Source organism: Mesoplodon densirostris, chromosome 14 (genome assembly GCF_025265405.1).
Source record: "Mesoplodon densirostris isolate mMesDen1 chromosome 14, mMesDen1 primary haplotype, whole genome shotgun sequence".
Lineage (NCBI taxonomy): Eukaryota > Metazoa > Chordata > Mammalia > Artiodactyla > Ziphiidae > Mesoplodon > Mesoplodon densirostris.
In genome coordinates, this window is record NC_082674.1 from 29,558,857 (window position 1) to 29,582,365 (window position 23,509).

General features: G+C 42.2%; 1 protein-coding gene across 1 annotated transcript in view; it reads left to right on the top strand.

Moving 5' to 3' along the window:
* Positions 1 to 245: 245 nt before the first annotated feature.
* The window catches only part of VIT (vitrin), a 48,332-nt gene continuing 25,068 nt past the window's right edge, over positions 246 to 23,509 (top strand). The window contains exons 1-2 of the mRNA XM_060117587.1: positions 246 to 297; positions 9,145 to 9,210. Of these exons, the coding sequence (XP_059973570.1) occupies positions 246 to 297; positions 9,145 to 9,210 (118 nt within the window). The remainder of the gene's footprint in view (positions 298 to 9,144; positions 9,211 to 23,509) is intronic.

Consider the following 23,509-nt stretch of genomic DNA (forward strand, 5'->3'; position numbering starts at 1 on the left):
CCAAATCTCTGAAGAAGAGGAGGCTGGTGGCTAGAACAGGTTTTCTGAGAATAGCCTCTGGGTACCAGCACAGCTGATCTCCATGAGTTGTTTACAGAAAGCCACAGCTTGAAATCCTAAGACTCCAGAGGGCAATGCAAAATGAGGCAGCCCCTCCCTACACTCTGTGCATCCAATTCAGAACTCTTGGCTGAAATATGATGATGTTATTGTTTCTTCCTCTCTAGGGTGCCATTTTGTTATTTATGGGGATTGTTGTCCTCACTATGAAGGCATCTGTTATTGAAATGTTCCTTGGTAAGTACTTTTATATGTGTATCGGGATACGCTTTTAACATTCTCCTAATGTCCAAAGAATCTTGCCAACAAAAGATTTAAACCAAGACAGAGCATATAAACAGTTCAGTGTATCTTTTTATGATAAACATTTTGGAGAAATGTTTAACTGAGAATGTTAAATGTAGATCAAATTCAGAATGTATGTCTATATATTTTTTATATAAAGCAAACATATGTATACATATGTATGTCTACATATTATATATTAAGCACACATATATACACACATATTTGTGTGTGTGTATTATTCAGCAACTAGCAAATATTTCAGATAAAGCATATTTACAGATTCTGAATTTAAAGAACTTATTTCTTAATTTCTCAAAAAAAAATTCTTATCACTGACACGGCCTTACTTGTACCATTGGCAACTCATACTTTTAGAGATGAAACACTTTAAACTTACATTATCAACAGAGAACACAATTTGGGGTAGGCCCTTAAGGAGCAGCAGGTCAACCAGAAGAAAGAAAAGTGCTGATGGGTTTAGCATCAAGCCCAAGGGTAATCTTTGGTTAATCTTGATCCCACTGTGCTGTGGCCACTCTGTGTCAGGCAGAGTCATCCTGTGGGTCACTGTGAAACTATTGCCACAGAAGGGTATAAAAGGCCTTTTAGATAGTCAGTATTAGTTTGCTAGAGCTGCCATAACAAAATACCACAAACTGGGTGGCTTAGAACAACAGAATTTTATTCTGTCACAATTCTTGAGTCTACAAGTCCAAAATCAAGGTGTCAGCAGGGCTGGTTCCTTCAAAGGGCTGTGAGAGTGAACCCTGTTCCATGCTTCTCTCCTAGCTTCTGGTGGTTTGCTACCAATCCATGGCAATCCTTGGCATCACCCCAATCTATGCCTTCACCTTCACATGTGTTTGTCTGTGTCTATATCCAAACACCTTCACCTCTGTGTTTGTCTGTGTCTATATCCAAACTACCCCTTATTTATAACACCAGTCATATTGGATTAGGGGCCCAACCTACTCCAGTAGGATGACCTCATCCTAACTAATTAAGTTAGTTAAATTTAACTAATTACATCTACAACCACTCTATTTCCAATTAAGGTCACCTTCTGAGGTACTGGGGGTTAGGACTTCAACATGAAGTCCAACAGAAGTCCTATGAATTCAGGGAGGGGGGCACACAATTTAACCCATAATATAGTCAGAATGTGCAAGGTCTGTGCAGAGGGAATCTACAGTGGCAGAATTGAGGACTGGAAGACAAAGAGGTGACACAGCTGGGAAGGCAAGGGGCCCTCAGCATGGTTGAAGGAGACTGGGCTGGGAGTCAGAGGGAAGATAAGGTTCTGGTCCTGACTCCACCACCAACTTGCTAAGGAATATTCTCGTGAGCACAGGGTCCTTCATTTCCACCTTGCCCTTCTGAGAGGCTATCTCCCCCCAGCCCCAGACTAACCTATAGGTTAGTAGGGGTGAACACAGGGTGGGATGAGGGTGGGGCAGGGGTTAGGAATAGGAAGGATTTAGCTACTGTAAAACAAACAAAACCAAACACAGAAACCCTGAGGCTGGTTCACACTCTGGCATGTCCCCCACATCATGGAACCAAGAAGAACTTGACTGTCCTTGCTTGTCTTGCCCCTCTCAGCCTGCCCTTCTGCAAAACCGTTTTCCCCTCAGGGTTGCTCATTCACAAAGCAAGAAATCAAAGTAGAAAAGGGAGACTCCTATCGCAGATTCTCTTCTCTAAGTCCTTATACGCCCCTCCCTGGCATCTCTCTTATTCATCTGCTTGTCTCCATCCCAGGGTCATTTCCCTTAAGTCCCCCGAAACCTCTTCAGTACTGTGACAGCCTCCCTGCCCCAAATCCTTACCCCTCTAACTCATTCTCTACCACACCCCAATTAATCTCCCTAAAGCCCATATCTGATCCCACTCTCCTGATTTAACACTCAGTGTTTTCCCTTTGTCTTTATGACGGAGCCCACATCTCTCAAAGCGCCTTGCTTGCTGGCAAGGCCTCTCTCATATGGCTCTTGCCGTCCTCTCCTGCTCTCCTCCCTACCACAGAGCCCAGCCTGGCTTCCAGGGACGTGGGAAGTGCTGACCTTCTCATTCCCCTGAAGGTCGAGTCATTTCTTCCTTCCAGGTCTTTGACTATGCTGTTCCCTGTCCTGGAATGTTCTTCCTCTCACCCCCACACACCCTACTGGCCCTCCAGGAAGCTTCCTCTGCTCTCCATTTGATCAGACCCTATTCCTATGGGCTTCCCTGGTGCCCTGTATTGATTCTAGTCACGACTGCATGGCATTCACCTCGTCATGAGGCTGCCTCCCCTGACACTGTACGATACTGACAGCAGGAGCTGTGTCTTGCTCACTGTTGCATTTTCAGTTCTCAGCACATCTCACAGGCACTCAAGAAATATTGCTAAATAAATTATTCTTGTCAGGGATGTTGGATTTTTCAGGTTTCAGAGTCTGATTCTGCACCCAATTCCTATGTGTGAATTTTTTCCCCACACCAAGTGATTCCTCAACACCAGCTGGGTTTCCTACAACTCAGCTCAATTCTGACACCATTCTACCCAGAGATAGCATCAGATCCTGCAGGTAAGGGCTCACACAAGACTGCCCCCCGCCACCCAACACACACACATTTCAAATACCGACTGCAAGTCAGGTTATCACCTGTGCTTCTGACTGGCTATAAAGCAGAGGTTTCCATGACCCCCTCCTTGCGTTTGATTAATTTTCTCAAGCAGCTCACAGAACCCAGGAAACCAGTTTACTCACTAGATTACCAGTTTATTACAAAGGATATTAAAGGATACAAATCAACAGCCAGATAAAGAGATACATAGGGCGAGGTCCTGAACAAAGGAGTTTCTGTCCCCGTGGAATTTGGGCCCAGCACGGTGGCACATGGAGGAGCTCTCACTCCTCAACCTGGAAGCTCTTTGAACCCTCTCCTTTTGGATTTTTATGGAGGCTTCATTACATAGGCATGATTGATTAACTCACTGGCCATTGGTGATTGATTCAACCTCCAGCCCCTCTTTCCTCCTGGGAAATCAGGAGATGGGACTGAAAATTCCAACTCTCTATTCAGGTGGGTTTCCCTGGCAACCAGCTCCCTCATCTTTAGGGGATTTTCAAAAGCCACCTCATTAACATAAACTCAGTTGTGATTGAAAGGGGCTTGTTATGAAAAACAAGACACCCATTTCACCTTTATGGCTCTGATTTCAGAAACTGAGGACAAGAAATCAAATATTATAACAGACATGTGGACACAGGGGGCGAAGGGGAGGGTGGGGCGAATTGGGAGATTAGGTTTGACATAAATACACCACCACGTGTAAAATAGCTAGCTAGTGGGAACCTGCTGTAGAGTACAGGGAGCTCAGCTCGGTGCTCTGTCATGACCTAGAGGGGTGGGATGGGTGGGGGGGAGGTCCAAGAGGGAGGGGATATAGTTATACATAGAGCTGATTCACTTCGTTGTACAGAAGAAAGTAATGCAACATTGTAAAGCAATTTTACTCCAGTAAAAAATACATATATTATAACAAAAGATGCTCCCATTGCTCTTATCACTTAGGACATTCCAAGGGTTTTGGGAGCTGTTAGGCAGGAACTGTGGCCGGAACACCAAAATATATATTTATCATAAATCACAATATCACAGAAAACCATCCAAAGATCCCCCAAAAGCCCTCTAAATTAATGTTAATTAAGTGTCTAATCGGTATATATCAGAGCTAGCATGGTCACTCTAAATATGTGTAAATTTATGATGTAGCAGAGCTGTACGCTGCCCACTGTCATCGGAGCACCACATATAATCAATGACTGCACCGTGGGGAGAAAGTAGCATAAAAAGCCTAAGGCTGCATCTGCAAACCTGCATTCTGGTTCCAACTTCTAACCCCTCCCCCTCCAAAGCAGCTTTAGCTGAGATGTCAACCTTGACCTTGGTTTCTTTTCTACAAAATAAAAAGATGACCTCCAAAGCTCCTCCCAGCTTCAATATTCTATGATCTGAAGCATAATTTTGTGATTTATGTGATTACAGAGAATAAGTTATCCTGTCTCTGCAATGAAGCTCTGATATATTTCATGCTAGATGTTTAATTGAGTAAGTAAGTCGAAAGCAAAGCATAGGGGAAATTTGAGCTGATTTTAAATCATCTGCTTTATAAATCAGTTTTCAGGAAGGCATTGTGGCCACTGTTAAAGAGAACAAGAGCTGGACAGTATTTAAAGCAGTAAAAACAGATTTTAATCAGGAACCATTGCAATAGGGGAAAGGAGACCTCAGTATTGTACTGGGCTCAATTCCGAATATAACAAGGAAAAGTGGGGATTCATAGCCAAGGAGCGGCTTGCAGGGGTCAGGGAATGGAAATTACTAAGAGGAGATTTCACGGGAATCAGGGGATTCTTGCTAAAGGCAGACCAGGGTGATCACATACCAAGGGTGGAGGATTCTCTCTAAACAAGATTCTTGCTGAAACTAAGTGATGCAGGCCCAACAAGGACAGACACAGAAGCCCAAGGTCAAAGCCTAGTTGAGAAGAGGGCTTAGAGGAGCCTAACTAAAGTTTGGTGAAGGAGAGTCCCTGTCAACACCACCTGAGTTAGTATCTTGAGTGGCACTAAGGGATCAAACAAGAAGTTTATGGGCTAGAATGAAGCATTCCTATAAACGTTCTAGACATGTAATAAGTATTCAGTAAGTACTTACTGATTTGATAATTGGTTAAATGTTCTGGCACTTCATGTCTTTTCTTGAAAATAAATGGATTCTGATAATGACTTAATACTGACAGGAAAAGTGGAACACAAGTGCCTATTAACCATGCCAATGATCTTAGAAAGCACTTTTCATTATTGTAAGTCTATCTGATTTCAATATGACCAAATTAAATAACAACTGTCTTTTTCTAATTAGAAAAGAAACATTCTACATAAAACATAGACTATTTATGTGTAAGAACTTTACTGTGAAATGGGAAAAATACAGAAAATATAAAATAGGAATTATAATTCTACCATTATTAAAATTTTGGTATATTTGTTCCAGGTATTTCTCTCTGCGTATATTCTAATTTTGTCAGAATCATGCTTAAGGTTAGAGCTGAGAACTTCCCAGGTCATTTAATCTTCTGCTAATATCATTTGTAATAAATGCTTAGTATTCCCCTACTGTTGGGACATTTCCAAGATTTCATTATTTCCTATTGCTATTAGGAATAATGCTGTAATGAACACCTTTTATTATACATTATCCTAATGTATGATAAATAATAATAATATTATTATCCTTGTCTATGTCTCTGATTACAACTTGGGATATAGTACTAGGTATATATTTTCTAGGACAAAGAATATAAATGTTTTTTAAGGCTACTGAAATGTATTACCAAATGGCTTTCCAGAATGACTCCACCAACAGTGTACTGGACTGCCCTAATCCCAAATCCATGCCAGGATTAAGTATAATCTTGTGTTCAATATTCAGTACACACTATGAGAAAATATCCTGTCATTTTGCTTTAGCCTGCATTTTTTATCATTAATGAGACTGAACATTGTTTCAGGCTAACTCATTTGTATTTTCTCTATAAATTATGTGGACGATAATTTACTTAAATTGAATTTTAAAACAATTGCACCTCAGCTATCTTAATCATACTGATGGCCACAGTATTTAATTTGGTTTGAAATTTCAAACACGACTAGCGAAAGGTGAGATCTTTTCATGTTACTCAAAGCTGGAACATTGAATTTTTAAAAATTGAGAAGTATTGCTGCAGAGTTGGTAAATCATGGTTGCCTTGGAACTTCAGACTCTAGCCTTCATTTCCTCAAGCCCTCTAGACTCTAACGGCCTCAGCTGTGGCCAGATAACTAACTACTCCCATGGAAGGGCTTTCAGACCTGTGTTCTGCTTTGTACTTTGAAGTGAGTATCTGTCATCCATTTCGGTGCTCTGCCAGGCTTCCTGAGAACAGGAACACAAGACTGATTTTTCTCTCACCCAGATTCCACATGCAAGTCACCATTTCCAAGGTAGCAAGAGAGGTCTTGCAGATGAGGAATGACTTGCTTCAGGGCACAAGCACATCTGCAGCCTTACTGACCAGCCCTCCCCTTTGAGGAGTGGCTTCTGGGGAGCTTTAATTAACAAGCATCTAAGCTGAGGGGAGGGCCTCTGTGTACCATTGAAAATAATGACTTTATTAACCACTGCTTAAAACTGAACCCAGCTCTGCATGTTTTCAGCCTGGAGGGTCTTGGGCGAGAAAATGCGAGTGATGGGGTGGTCTTACTGAAATATTTATAGTCCTAATGATACTAAGACTTATAAACCATGTGCCATGGGTACACAGCCCCAGAAAGACAGTATTTGGCTTCCCACCAAGAACTGATACCCAAATTTACTACTATTTCACTTACTCCCTCTGCTTTACGCGCAGTAATTTTTTCTATATATTTATTTCGTACTTGTTTTTTAAAAAATATTCTAGTTATTTATTTTTGTGTATAAAATGAAGATGCGGTCTTTGGACAGAGTTAAATGACACAGAGCCTACTATAAAAATCAGACCTCCAGGACATTCACACCCTACGCAAACCCCAGAAGTAAATAACACCTAAAAAATGTCTGCCTTCATTCTACTTGGCTAGACGTTTGGTTTTCACTCAGTTCTCTTTCATGGCTCTGTTCTTGCAAGACATGGTATGTCAACTGTCCAGGCCTCAACTAGTGCTAATAGTCAAAACAGGATAATTCAGGAGCTACATCATTGGCACAGCTCAGCTAGTTAATCATAAGATAAATAAAAAATTTTCTTAACAAACACTTGGTGACATTGCCACTTTTTCCTTCAAAGACAGTTACCAATTCAAGAATGCCTAAGTCCTGATTTATGCTTTAATCAAGCATCTGTGTTCTGTTAAAAAAGAAAACATAGAGTAGGAAGTAAAATACCTATTTTAGTTATTCTGCTGCCTCATGTTCACCTCCAGAGTTCCAACTCCATCCAGAAAGTGGGTTTCTCAAAAAAGTAGCTAAAATGGAGGTAAGTTAGAGCAGTATCATCTTTGGGTGGGTAAGGTAGAAGGCCTGGAAAGGAAGGAAGAAGAGTAGAGACTGACTAGCCTTTTGAAAGGAAAAACAGGCTTTTCTGTTTATAGGTAGAATTAGTCTAGGTACAGAAAAGTGAGCATTTTCAGACATTATTAAAAAATTGCTATGAGAAATGTTCACAATATATATCAAAAATTTAAGTGGGCATATCTTTCAGACAAGAAACCCTATTTGGAATTTTATTTTAAGGCAATAATAAGGAATCCATGCAAAAATTGGCTAAATTATGGTATGTCCATGAATTGCAATATTTTGTAGGCAGTTAAAATTATTATGAGAGGAGTATTAAATGACAAGAAAAAATGTTTCTATATCCTTAAGTAGAAATAAGTTTATGACACATTGTAAACAGTATAAGCATCATCAAATGTTTGTTTCAAAGTACAATACATACATATATATAGAAAAAGCCTGAAAATATTATACTTTTTGCTTTCATCCGTTATTTTCTGTAGTACTGTTTTTGAGTGTTTTTTTTTTACTGTCCTACAAGGAACATGTATTATTTTGGTAATAAGAAAAATTCGGTCAATGTTATATTTTAAAAACACAAGGCTTTGGGCTTCCCTGGTGGCGCAGTGGTTGAGAGTCCGCCTGCCGATGCAGGGGAAACGGGTTTGTGCCCCGGTCTGGGAAGATCCCACGTGCCGCGGAGCGGCTGGGCGCGTGAGCTATGGCCGCTGAGCCTGCGCGTCCGGAGCCTGTGCTCCGCAACGGGAGGGGTCCCAGCAGTGAGAGGCCCGCGTACCGCAAAAAAAAAAAAAAAAACAAAAACAAAAACACAAGGCTCACACCAGCAATGCGACTTTAAACTTAAAGGCATAAAGAGTTCCCATTTCTTCCCCTATTGTTTTGCTTCCCGAAGAGCAGTATCCAGGTTCTGCTCCATTTCTGAGAAGGAAGCTGACCTACCTGCAGCTGGCTTCTGGAGGGCGCAGCACCAATTGGGGCTGGAAGGACCACCAAGGACAGTCAGGTCGCACCATACCCTGTGAGGAGTCTCTCTCTTCTCCCCAGTTTCCCTCCCCCCTGTCTTGCTTTCCAAAGAGTCCTCCTCTGAGGCTTTGTACGGACGCGCTTCATCAGGCGCTCTCTCGCTCTCGCGCTCTCGCTCTCTCGCTCTCTCGCTCTCTCTCTCTCTCTCTCTCTCTCTCTCTCTCTCTCTCTCTCTCTCTCTCTCTCTCTCTCTCTCTCTCTCTCTCTCTCTCTCGCACGCACATGCGCGCGCTTCAAATGCAAACGCGCGCATGCGTATGCGGCTCTCTGGGCATTTGGAAACTGGCCATTTGGAAACTCAGTGTGGAACAGAAGAGAGAGAACCGGAAGGGCCTGGGTGTTCATCCTACCTCTATAATTTATTCCTGGCACCAAGCAAATCAGTGGGCTTCGCGAGACCCACATTCCTGCCTTTGGAAAGTGGAGATGGTGGAGCTGGTGTGGTGAAATTTAAAGACAGCAAAACACGGGACAGATATCCAATAAGTATTTTTAAAAGGCCCTTTCAGCAGAGGCTAAGAAAAGCACAAAGTATACATCTTATTTCCCCAACCATAAAATAAGGGAAAATTAGTTCTACTAACGAGAATACTTTAACATGTGCTTGAAGCAAACATAAAGGTCAAAAGAGAGAAAGCATTTAGGTGAAATAATATTGATTAGATTTTTTGCATTTTCTTCGTGTAGTTTTGCTGGTGACTGGAATACACTCAGATAAAGAAATGACAAAGAAGATTAAAAGGCCCAAATTCAGTAAGTAAAGTTGCAGTTCCTCACTGGTACAAGACTTGTGTCTCCCATGTGGAGGACTGTTACACTTGTTTCAGATAATTTGGAAAGTTTGGGGTTTTTCTGTTTTGGGTTTTTGTGTGTGTGTGTCTTATCTCAATACTTTGCACTCAGACTAATTAGTAATTATTCTTATTTGTCATCTACTTCATTCCAAAAAGCATTTGAAATAAGAGTTCTTATTTTAGGGTAGATACGTGGTTCTACTATATTAGAAAAATTCAAAATTCACATACAAAGACCAGGCGACACTATGTCTCTATGCCTAAGCTGGAGTAGGTATTTTTCTGCCATTCTGTCTCAATTCCCCATACCAGAAAATTCAGTCTGGCTAATGCAAAAGTCCAGCAAACCTGCCCACCTTCCAGCGTGCCCTGGAATCAATGGGTAATCTCACAGAAACGTTTCACACCCTATCAGTGGAAAGAGGAATAATTAATTTCATTTTTGGGTGATAGTTAAGGTTAGATGACAGAAAAGCCAAAATAACAGTTGCTTAGATAAGACTGAAGTTTCTTTCTCTCTCCTGTAAACATAGTCTGGGCTTTTATGGGAGCTTCACAATCTTCAGGGACGCAGACTCCTTCTATCTTGTCATTCTGCTTTTCTCAATGTGGCTCTCAACTCATTGTCCAGAATGGCTACCCCAACTCCATCCATCATGTCCACATTCCAGTCAGTAGGAAGGGATGAAGAAAGGCACATACTTACTTCCTTTAAAGACAAGTCCAGGAAGTCAAATACACCACTTCTACTTAAATACCATTGGCCAGAATTCAAGGAGAATGGGAAATGTCTTGATCTCAAGCATCTGCATGCCTAGCTAAAAGTAAGGAGTACTATTATTAGGAAAGAAGAGAGAATGGATATTGGGAAAGAACTAGCAGGACAGGACATAAATGGAAAATCTCACACTCAAATCTTGTGAGCACACTGAGCTATCTGTATGTAAATCTGTAGACTCGATGGACGCTTGAATTAAGGTATATTTATGAAGGACCATAAGAAAAAGACTTTAGGTATATTCAGTGCTCTGTGCTGTCTACAAAAGAAACTGCTGTATAGGTATTAGATTTAGGTGCCTTAAATCAGCAACATTAAAATTTTGAAATAAAAGAGATTTGTTTCACACAGCATTTTTTTTTCTTCTGTTCCTTTAAGCCCTTTGTGCAGGACTTCCTGTTGAAATGAGACCAAAAGGGCAGCCATCCACGGCCTCCTAGTCTGAAATACTAAAAAGGAATCAGTTGTTTATTTATTCCTGTCAGGAAGGAGAGCCAAGAGAATCAGGCCAGGGGCAGATGTGTGTTCAAAACAGTGATTGGGTTAATATGGAGACAAATGCACACCCAAGTATGAATTCCTTTGGGCTGTTTCCAGTATCTTCATTAACTCGTCTACAAAAATCATAAAAGGTTCCATGATTACCATGACAACAGTTTTCAGTGACTATGAAAGTCTGTGCTGAACGACCCAAGGGCAAACCTCTTTGAGAGATCTCAAATGGATTCAACTTCTGATATGCTAAATTCTAACCTTATTCTCAAAATCCCCCTAGTGATACAGCACTTTTGAATCAATGTATGCATGAGGCCTTTTCTCTAATTAGAAACTCTGTCATGGCCATTAAATAAGGGGGAAAAATATAAAATGAAAGTAATAGGATATTCACAAACTATGGCGATACCTGATTCTTTACCTCAGGAGTATTTCCAAATTGTAATCTATACCTTGAGGCGAAAGTAATTTTCATTTTTTCTGTTCAACCTTGTCAATCTGCCACTGGGGCAGGTGACTGATAGCTAAGGGAGGCACATCGTTCATTCACTTGACAAGTATTTATTGGGTGCTGGCCAAGTACCAGGTACAGTTAGACACCCAGATACAACAGCGATTGAGACTCAGACTGTGTCCTCACAGAGCTCAAAATCTGGAGAGGAAGAAAGACAAGTCACCAGGCAATTATGGTGTCTTATGTAAGTGCTAGGACTCGGGAGCTAAAGGTACTCCAAGAATATGGAGAAAGGGGAGGGCTTCCTGGAGGAAGTGACACACCTACACTGATATCTGAAGGCCTAATAAGGATTGACCAGGCAAAGATGAGGGGAAAAGAGTGTTACAAGCAGAAAGAAAAAGCATGCCTAAGCCCATGAAGAAAAGAAAGAGCTAAAAAGTAGTTCCATATGACTGAGGTATAGAGTGGGAGGCACATGTGTTGAGATAAGAGATGGAGGGGTAAGCAGGCACCAGATCGTGAAGAGCTTTGTTACTGTGTCTAGGAATCTGCAGTTCATCAATGAGGGCAATGGGGAATATCTCAGTGCAGATTATTTAGGTGCAGAAATCCAAGGCCAATTTGCTTAAGCAGAAAAGGAGATTTTGGCAGTACATGAGGTAGCTCACATGACATGAGGTGTCTCGCAGAACCCAAGGTGGGGCGGGCAGCTCGCACTCACTGGGACTGTACCCCAGGTGGAAAGATCTCAAGAATTGGTGCCTCTGCTTCTCTCTGCATGTCTGCCTCACTATCCACCCCCCGACCCCCTGGTTCATGCAGACCATGTCTCTCAGCCCTGATGCCAAATTCCTGGGAGAGAAACTCTAACTGCATCAGCCTAGACTGGGAGGGTGGTTTTCAGAGAAGAGTAGAATGGTTAGGGTTGTGTTAGGGAAGTAAAACAATCCTAACAACAAAACCCAACAAAAATCCCTTTGTCCCAGCATATGAAGAGAGAAGAGAGAGTACACAGTATATTAGTGAGTAAGCATTACAGATAGACATTCATATACAGGTAGGATGAAAGTATCTACCAAGTCTGGACAGAATTTCATACAAACTTATACAGTGAAGTAGAAGACAGAACAATTACAACTTCTCTTAACTCCTGGAAAGATAAATACATGGACCTCCTGAGTGTCTTTTGTATACCTGGAGACCCCTAAACTCCTTCTGGAGGTGGGTATCAATATTTGCGGATCCATGGATCAGAAGTCTGGAGACCTTGCACTCTGCAGGTGATTCCGATGCCTGGTAAAATTTGAGAACAGCTGGACTAGACGTACCCAAGATCAGGAATGCTTACAGATGTGAATGTGAAACCATGGGTTCTCTTCAATGCCTCTGCCTCTTTCCTAGCCAGCCCTCAATTTTCACCAGTGTTTATTCAGGACTAAAAGTCTTCACCACCCAGAGGACTGAAGGTAAAATAACAAGGAGGAGGTCGTTTGAGAGTTTTTGCCCAGAGGACAGTTTACTGACACCTACTACACATGTAGCACTACTTTCAGCTCTTGAGGATCTAGTGACCAGACATGGTACCATGAGTTGGCAGAGCCAGATTTGAAACTCAGGTCTCTGTGAGGCTCAACACCAGATGCTTTTCCAGTGCCTTGTCGCAAGCTAGCCATTTAGGAATTAAGTATCCATTGCCTAGAGGCAGATGAGGTGTTAAGATAATCAAGGGCTGACTGAATAGGAAGTAGAAGAAATGTGGGAAAATAGAAAAAAGAATAAATGCATGAGTTTCTTCCTTTGGCTTGGCCTGAGACCTTATGCCACACTAGTGCATCTATTCTGCCTATGCGTACGGTTACTGTTACTTTAGGTAATTGTCACTTTCTCTCCTCCCTACTTCCTCTGCTTTCTCATTTTATCTTCGCATCTCCTTTTCCTTCTTTCTATTTCTTTGGTCTACCCATGGCCCCCAGGGGCCCTTATGGACCTTGCTCAGCTCCACTGGAGGCCCTTTGGGCCCAAAAGGTAGTATATGTTGACAATAATTTCGCATGGGGCTTTTACAAAAGGAAAAGCAAAGATGAAAAAAAAAAATGGGACTAGTTCTTACGGCTCCATACATGGCCATTCATTCCAAGCTGGTATTTTGTTCTCACATACACAGTCGTATTGGGTACAATTTTATTCTGTCACTTGGCTTATCACAGCATCTTATTTTCTAAATCAAATCAAGTCTGACTCCAGACTGCCAATTGCCTAGGGCTGAGATATTAAAATTCCATCATTACAAGGGCTTCCTCCCTCCCAGCTCCAGGCATTGGAAGCCTTATGCAATTTACAACATTCAGAGAGAGCCCCTGCATTGCTCAGTGTCCAAGCACATGTTATTCCTAGTAGTTGAGTAGCTCCATTGTTTCATGAATGGTGGGATCTTGGCAAATGTGGGGAAGCCCTATGCCGAAGGTTCTACCCAGAGGGGCACCACACCAGGTACTCTTCCAAAGTGATGTTCATCCAAGGCAGCTGCTAGGGAACAGGGGCATTTCCCTTACTGGGACCTACCTGCCCACTTCCACCTTCCCAGTCTTGGAAGGTCATTTTCTCTCCATCACTCTTTGGGCTGACCAAGCCCAATCCCCTCAAACAAGGAGGCTTCCGAGCAACTAATTCCCAGAACCTTGAGGGAGAGTTGCCAGGCAACCCCTGCCCGCCCTCTTGCAACCTTGAGCTCCAGAGATAGGAGAACACAAAAGTCTGACTACCTTCTTAGAATAGTAAGGGGAAAAATACAATAAGAATAAGCATAAGTTAATGTCTTAGTAAATTAACCTGCTGTATGGTGCAGGGTAAAGTTTACCATACTGTACAGAATGAGAGTTTTACCAAGTTTCTTTACAGAGGTGACTTTTTCAAGGCTCTCATTTTCCTGCTATGTTTTGGAGCCATAGATCTGACCTTACCCACAGGTACCTCACTAGTATATTTAGTCAGCTTAAACCTACTCAAGCAGTTTCTAACAAGTGACCAATATGTGGTTGCATTTTTCTTGACTGTTGAAGGCTACAAATAATGGTTGAAGGTTTAGGTGTGTCCATAAAACACTTCTCCTAAGGCAGTCAAGATACCTTCTAGATTTTAAGGATTAACTTCATTTATGTTAGATTCCACATTTGAAAAATGCCTACTCTTCAACTCATGAACCTTTTAGCCCATACTGTAATAAACACATCATATGTTGCCCCATAAATTATGTCCACCAACCACTCTACAACGATCCCTGTCTGGCAGAGTGTTTGTGCTAGAGAGAGAAAAGCTTTTAAGTTGTAAAATCTCCTCAATAGCTTTTCTACATGTAAGGAGGCCCCAGAAGAGCTCCAGAAGCAATGGCCTTAGCCTAAAGTGGGGTCAGATGAGATAGTGCTACACAGGTGAGAGCTGTGATGATTAACTCCAACAAATGATTGCCTGGCCATCCTGCAAAGTCTCTGACTTCAGTGAGCACCCGATCTTGTAGAAGGTAAAATAAAATTATGCAAAGGAAAGCCTTCCTGGACCCAACACCAATTGCCAACACACAAAAAACCAGTTTAGATGGCTCCCGTGTATACTACACTTCCTCTGCTGTCTACTTCCTGCACGTTATTATAAGAGCTTTTTTTTTTTTTTTTTTTTTTTTTTTTTTGAGGTACATGGGCCTCTCACTGTTGTGGCCTCTCCCATTGCAGAGCACAGGCTCCGGACGCACAGGCTCAGCGGCCATGGCTCATGGGCCTAGCCGCTCCATGGCATGTGGGATCCTCCCGGACTGGGGCATGAACCCGTGTCCCCTGCATCGCCAGGCGGACTCTTAACCACTGCACCACCAGGGAAGCCCCAAGAGCTTTTTTATACAGTCTGTCTTCTCAACTAGACCAAATAATGAGTGCTCATTAGGTATTTGTTGGACGAACTACAACAATAAAACAAAACACTGTAAAATAAAGCAAAATGTGGTGAATGCTACAAAAGAATAACAAGGGGTCTACAATAGGATTCATACTAGTTTCTTGAAAGAGCATTTAAGGTAGGATATGAAAAGTAAGTGGAATTGCAGAGGTAGGTGGAAGGGCTTTCTAGGTGCACTAAGCCCAGATATCATGGGGAAGATGGGGTCAGGAAACAGTGAGTGGCGTGACTGGGTTTAAGTGCTGGGGAGTCGTGGGAGATGCAGCTGGAAGGTGGGTTAAGACTAGGCAATGCCAGTCTGAGAAGCTTTGTTTTCTGCCATTCTTTAGAGGGTTCTGAGCAGGAAATCTACATGATGAAGACAACAGTCAGCAAGATAAACAACAGCAATATATTCCCCACAGGCAGTGAAGCCACATTCTGAAATATTTCCATTACATTGGAGTCTGTTGAGATAGTCTTAACTTGGGGTGAAATGTATAACCTTTAATTCACATAGTTCTCTCCAATAAGTTAACCTTAATACCATGTAAGGCATGGAAAGATTTTTGCAATCAACCTGGAAAGGGTGGATAATTCCCAGAGGTACTGCCTCAGCATGAAGAGGTAATTGTTCTGGGACTTGGTTATTAAGTACATTGGACACTGTTGAAGACATACAGCTCTGTGATTGTAGGATTTGGGTATAGCAAGCACACAGCTTCTTCACTGGACTCACATCTCATTAGCTATAGCAACTTGTAAGGAACCCCCAATGTTTGCTTGCTCCTTAGACACTTGGTACCAACACCAGTGTGTTCTCCACACAGATTGATGTGTGTGCTGTTTCTCACACCATGAAAAAGGAAGTGGATTAACTCTCTAGCCCTCCTTCTGGTGTGTGGGTGAGAAGGGAGGTGGACTCTCTCTGTGTTGTAGGTTTTCAGTTGAATAAGCTCTACTGTGGCAGTTCTCAGAAATAACAGGCAAAGAATGCAAGGAAAATTGCACTAGAAGAGTTGCCTTGCAGGTGTTTGGGATACATGCACAGATGTATACAGACACACACACAAACACACCCAGACAGACAACCTATTTACAAGACATATCCTATATTTACCCACTAGTGGTTGTCAGTGATCTTCAAGTTCAGAAAAGCCTCGTAGGATTAGAGTAGGGAAGCAAACATTTAACTCCTTTTCTTCAGTAATGGGAGAAGCAACCAGGTGGAGCTGGCAAAGCTCTGTGTCTGGAGCCAGAGGGTACGAGCTCAGGGACTGGCTCTGCCACTTTCCTGGTACCTGAGCTTGAACAAATAAACTTATCTCTCTGCAAAATGAGGACAATATGCCTCTCAGGGTTTTGTAAGAGTCAAGTGAATAAGTGTGTATTACATCCTTTCTAAATTAAAAGTAGGTTACTTTTAGGGACTTCCCTGGCGGCCCAGTGGTTAAGACTCCGAGCTTCTACTGCAGGGGGCAAGGGTTCAATCCCTGGTCAGGGAACCAGGGAACTATTCTAGCAGAGAGCTGATTGTTTCAGGCAAGGTCACCTTCCTTTGGAGGATGACAGCAGTCTGCCAGGTGGATTACCTCACTGGTGCTGACCAGGAAATTCCGGGTGGACTTGTTAAGATTATATTCCTGGGAAAGAATGAAACTGCAGTTAGGTTAGGCATTGTCTCGGTTTGGTGACGCAAGCTTTGCACAAGTGACTCTATGTTGGGCCTGTTGTCTCTCTTTTGACATTACTAACTGGGATTCTTTCTGAGGTGATGAAGATGTGGAATTAGATAATGATGGTTTCACAAACTTGTGACTATACTATAAATCACTGATTGTACGCTTAAAAGGACCTATTTTATGGTACGTGAATGGTATCCCAACTTTTAAAAATGGAATTTTCCTCAAAGAAAAAGAAAGGAAATTTCTTCTGAAAATAATACTGTGCAGTTCTGAAAAGAGTTCTAGCAAAAACAACTGTTGACACCTTGGTCACAGTGGGGCTATTAATTCACTCAGTGCCCATGTGATGTGACCCCTGCCGACTCCCCAGACCTTATCATGGACCTCCCCCCAACCCACTCACTGTGCTCCAGACACCCTGGCCTCCTTTGTGTTCTTCAAACCACCAAGCCCTTTCCCACATCAAGGTTTTTGCTTTGGTTCTTCTTTCTGCCTGGAAGGTCCTCCTAGACCTTTGCTGGCTGGTAACTTCTCATCATCCAAGTAACCATGGTAGGAGAGTAAATAGAGAGGAATACAGGGACCAGATCCTTTAGGGCCTTGTGGACCATATTAAAAAGCTTGGACATTAGGGCAGCAGGAAACCAATGAGGGGTTTTAAGCAGGAGAATGATGAAATGTGATTAAATTTTTTAAGTATCACATTGGCTGTTCAATGGAGGAAGGACTGAGGCAAAGGGTGAGCAATATGGAAGGAAGAAGACAAGCTAGGAGGCTATTGTGTTAATAGTCCAGACAGGAAATGTCAGTGAACTGGACCAAGGCGAAAGCAGAGAGAAATTGCAGATTTGGAAATAAACCTAGCAGGACTTGCTAATGGTGGGTTCCATTTATCCCTTCATTCATCCAGCAGACATTCTGTTGATCAGCAATGAACAAAGCACACAAAAATTCCTGCCCCCATGGAGTGTATAGTCTAGTAGGTGAAAGAAAATGTAACAAACTGGGACCTTGAAAAAGTAGTAGCATTTGAACAGCTGAAAGGAAAAAGGGTTCCAGGTGTAAGGAATGATACAAGCCAAGTGTGCGAGATAACATGCGTTTGAAAAGTCCCAGGGGCAGTACTGGCAAGCCCAGAAGTTCCATGGAGGGGACTGTGGAAACGCCTTAAAGATTTTGGAATTTTTCCTCAAGGCAGCAGAAAGATATCGACAGCTTTTGACCAAAGATTCAACGTGGTCATCTAGCAATCACACTACTGGGCATATAGCTGGACAAAACTATAATTCAAAAAGATAAATGCACCCCTGTGTTCATAGCAGCACTATTTACAATAGCCAAGACATGGAAACAATCTAAATATCCACTGACAGATGAATGGATAAAGAAGATGAGGTATGTGTATGTGTGTGTGTGTGTAAAATGGAATACTATTCATCCATTAAAAAAGAGTGAAATAATGGCATTTGCAGCATGGGACCTAGAGATTATCATACTAAGTGAAGTAAGTCAGAAAGAGAAAGACAGATACCATATGATATCACTTATATGTGGAATCTAAACTATGACAAATGAACTTATCAATGAAACAGAAACAGACTCACAGATATAGAGAACAGACTTGTGGTTGCCAAGGGGGAGGGTGGGTGGGGGAGGGAAGGACTGGGAGTTTGGGATTAGCAGATGCAAACTATTATGTATAGAATGGATAAACAACAAGGTCCTACTGTATAGCACAGGGAACTATATTCAATATCCTGTGATAGACCATAATTGAAAAGAATATGAAAAAGAATATATATATATGTATAACTGAAGCACTTTGCTGTACAGCAGAAATTAACACAACACTGTAAATCAACTATAATTTAATAAAACAAATTTTTAAGAAAGATTCAACATAGTCAAAGACTTTTTAAGAAAAATGGAAAAGAGGGACTTCCCTGGTGATCCAGTGGTTAAGAATCTGCCTTCCAATGCAGGGGACATGGGTTCGATCCCTGGTCGAGGAACTAAGATCCCACATACCGTGGGGGAACTAAGCCCACGCGTTGCAATGAAGAGCCCGCACGCCACAACTAAGACCTGACGGAGCCAAATAAATAAATAAATATTTTTTTAAAAAGAAAAATGGGAAAGAATGCTTTGCAAAAGAATTTGCTACCAAGGAAGAATTAACATGATCTGGTCACTGGTGTCAGGAGAAGGAAGCATTCATCTTCAAATTTTATTTGATGATCATTTTATTTCATTAAATTAACATTTTTGCATAATTTTCTTAAAAATAGAATTTTACTCTAGTTGAATATCACAGTAGAACAAAATTAAGTTTCATATCAAAACTGTTTATGCATAAGTGCTTTTATGTTATAATAATTCTTTCTCATTAACAGCCAAGAGGCAAGCTTATAATGGCCGCCTCTGATTGATGAAGAAACTTGTTTCCCCGAAGCAATGTGGCTTGCCTTGAAAGCCACATTCACTGAAAACATGAATGGAAAATAAGAAGCAGATTATACAGTTTGATTTGGCCTCTACATCATTGGCTTATTGTATATGACATCACCCAGTAATCACTCTGTTATTAGGTCAGGCAGAAGAACCAACTTAGAGCAGAAACATTTGCAGTTGTGCCTCTAAGATTCCAATGTTGCATGAAGATAGTGGCTCAAACAATACCAGTTTTGCCCAGGAACACTCTGAGATCAGTACAGCAGACACATGACCTCAGTGGGCAGCATCTAAAAGTTATCCTTTCATTCTAACCATCTGGGTTGCAAATAGTTCTCTTTTCCCTGTGTCTGGTGCCAAGGGCCTCTGGGAAGGAATCCTTGGCAGATTCTGAGGTGCTCTAATGTGAGCTCTGTCGAGAAAATCATAATGGCCATGAGAAGGCAAGAAACTTGAGGAATCATATGAGGGGGAAGCAAAGCAGATGGCTGAAGAATAGGTCTCTGTGCAGTTTCCACTCAAGCAGTTCTGGGCTCCCCCAGGATCTCTGCAACTTTAGCCCAGGGTTCTCTCATTTCCACCAACAAAACTCTGCTCAGGAAGGAATGGAAGAGGCTCTCTTCTTGCTTTCTCCAAATGTTCCTGGGAGTAAAACCTTCTTATGACTTCTAAGTTCTCCGCCAAGGTTAACAGTGGGGATGCACCATTCCCCATCCCCTGAGTCTTATTTGCCACATCAGTGTCTTCCTGATCCCTTCAGACCTGAGATGGACACTTCTTGAGCTGCCTTAGTTTTGACCTGTCCTCTAAAGGAAGTCTTATTTCTGCACTTTTGAGATGAAACCCAAAGAGAGATGAAAATGAATCTAGAGACCTTCAAGATGGCAGAGGAGTAAGACGTGGAGATCACCCTCCTCCCCACAAATACATCAGAAATACATCTACATGTGGAACAACTCCTACAGAACACCTACTGAACGCTGGCAGAAGACCTCAGATGTCCCAAAAGGCAAGAAACTCTCCACGTACCTGGGTAGGGCAAAAGAAAAAAGAATAAACAGAGACAAAAGGATAGGGACGGGACCTGCACCTCTGGGAGGGAGCTGTGAAGGAGGAAATGTTTCCACACACTAGGAAACCCCTTCACTGGCGGAGATGGGGGGTGGGCGGGGGGAAAGCTTTGTAGCCACGGAGGAGAGCGCAGCCACAGGGGTGTGGAGGGCAAAGCGGAGAGATTCCCACACAGAGGATCGGTGCTGACCAGCACTCACCAGCCTGAGAGGCTTGTCTGCTCCCCTGCTGGGGCAGGCAGGGGCTGGTAGCTGAGGCTCCGGCTTCAGAGGTCAGACCCCAGGGAGAGGACTGGGGTTGGCTGCGTGAACACAGCCTGAAGGGGGCTAGTGCACCACAGCAAGCTGGGAGGGAGTCCGGGAAGAAGTCTGGAACTGCCTAAGAGGCAAGAGACCATTGTTTCAGGTTGCCTGAGAAGAGGGGATCCAGAGCACTGCCTAAACGAGCTCCAGAGATGGGCACGAGCTGCAGCTATCAGTGCAGACCCCAGAGACGGGCATGAAACGCTAAGGCTGCTACTGCAGCCATCAAGAAGCCTGTGTGCAGCATAGGTCACTATCCACACCCACCTTCTGGGGAGCCTATGCAGCCCGCCACTGCCAGGGTCCCATGATCCAGGGACAACTTCCTCGGAAGAACACACGGCGCGCCTCAGGCTGTTGCAACATCATGCCGGCCTCTGCCACCGCAGGCTCACCCCACATTCCATACCCCTCCCTCCCCCCGGCCTGAGTGACCCAGAGCCCCCTAATAAGCCGCTCCTTTAACCCGATCCTGTCTCAGAGAAGAACAGATGCCCTCCGGCGACCTACACGCAGAGACGGGGCCAAATCCAAAGCTGAACCCCGGGAGCTGTGAGAACAAAGAAGAGAAAGGGAAATCTCTCCCAGCATCCTCAGGAGCAGCAGATTAAATCTCACAGTCAACTTGATGTACACTGCATCTGTGGAATACCTGATAGAAAACGGATGATCCCAAAATTGGGGTGGTAGATTTTGGGAGCAACTGTAGACGTGGTGTTTGCTTTCTACATCTAATTTGTTTCTGGTTTTATGTTTATCTTAGTTGAGTATTTAGAGTTTATTATCATTGGTAGATTTGTTTTTTGATTTGGTTGCTCTTTCCTTTTTTTTATATATAGACTTTTTTTTCCTTTTTATCTTTCTGTGAGTGTGTATGTGTATGCTTCTTTGTGTGATTTTGTCTGTATAGCTTTGCTTTTACCATTTGTCCTAGGGTTCTATCTGTCCATTTTTTGTTTGTTTTTTATTACTTTTTAATTTTTAATAATTTTTTATTTTAATAAATTTATTTTATCCTTTCTTTCTTTCCTTCTTTCTTTCTTTTTTCTTTCTTTCCTTCCTTCTTTCTTTCTTTTTTTCTCTCATTCTTCCTTCCTTCCTTCCTTCCTTCTTTGTTTGTTTGTTTGTTTCTTTCTTTCTTTCTTTCTCCCTTTTTTTCCTGAGCCATGTGGCTGACAGGGTCTTGGTGCTCTGGCTGGCTGTCAGGCCGGTGCCTCTGAGCTGGGAGAGCCGAGTTCAGGACATTGGTCCACCAGAGACCTCCTGGCTTCACATAATATCAAACAGAAAAAGCTCTCCCAGAGATCTCTATCTCAACGCTAAGACCTAGCTCCACTCAACAACCAGCAAGCTACAGTGATGGACACCCTAAGCCAAACAACTAGCAAGACAGGAACACAGCTCCACCCAGTAGCAGAGAGGCTGCCTAAAATCATAATAAGGTCACAGACACCCCAAAACACACAACCAGACACAGCCCTGCCCAACAGAAAGACAAGATCCAGCCTCATGCACCAGAACACAGGCACCAGTTGTCTCCACCAGGAAGCCTACACAACTCACTGAACCAACCTTACCCACTGGGGGCAGACACAAAAAACAACAGGAACTATGAACCTGCAGCCTGCAAAAAGGAGACCCCAAACACAGTAAATTAAGCAAAATAAGAAGATAGAGAAACACACAGCAGGTGAAGGAACAAGGTAAAAACCCACCAGACCAAACACATGAAGAGGAAATAGGCAGTCTACCTGAAAAAAAATTCAGAGTAATGACAGTAAAGATGATCCAAAATCCTGGAAATAGAATGGAGAAAATACAAGAAACGTTTAACACGGACCTAGAAGAACCATAGAGCAAACAAACAATGATGAACAACACAATCAATGAAATTAAAAATTCTCTAGAAGGAATCAATAGCAGAATAACTGAGGCAGAAGAACGGATAAGTGACCTGGAAAATAAAATAGTGGAAATAACTACTGAAGAGCAGAATACAGAAAAACGAATGAAAAGAATGGACGACAGTCTCAGAGACCTCCTGGACAATATTAAATGCACCAACATACAAATTATAGGGGTCCCAGAAGAAGAAGAGAAAAAGAAAGGGACTGAGAAAATATTTGAAGACATTAGAGTTGAAAACTTCCCTAATATGGGGAAGGAAAGAGTCAATCAAGTCCAGGAAGTGCAGAGTCCCATACAGGATAAATCCAAGGAGAAACACGCCAAGACACATATTAATCAAGCTATCAAAAATTAAATACAAATTAAAAATATTAAAAGCAGCAAGGGAAAACCAACAAACAACATACAAGGGAATCCCCATACAGTTAACAGCTGATCATTCAGCAGAAACTCTGCAAGCCAGAAGGGAGTGGCAGGACATATTTAAAGTGATGAAAGGGAAAAACCTACAACCAAGAATACGCTACACAGCAAGGATCTCATTCAGATTTGACGGAGAAATTAAAACCTTTACAGATAAGCAAAAGCTAAGAGAATTCAGCACCACCAAACCAGCTTTACAGCAAATGCTAAAGGAACTTCTCTAGGCAGGAAACACAAGAGAAGGAAAAGACCTACAATAACAAACACAAAACCATTGAGAAAATGGTAATAGGAAATTGCATATCGATAACTACCTTAAATGTAAATGGATTAAAGGCTCCAACCAAAAGACATACACTGGCTGAATGGATAAAAAACAAGACCCATATATATGCTGTCTACAAGAGACCCACATCAGACTAAGGGACACATACAGACTGAAAGTGAGGGGATGGAAAAAGCTATTCCATGCAAATGGAAATCAAAAGGAAGCTGTAGTAGCAATTCTCATATCAGACAGAATAGACTTTAAAGACTATTACAAGAGACAAAGAAGGACACTACATAATGATCAAGGGATCAATCCAAGAAGAAGATGTAAGAATTGTAAATCTTTATGCACCCAACATAGGAGCACTTCAATATAAAAGGCAAATGCTAACAGCCATAAAAGGGGAAATTGACAGTAACACAATAAGAGTAGGGCACTTTAACACCCCACTTTCACCAATAGAAAGATCATCAAAAACAAAAATAAATAAGGA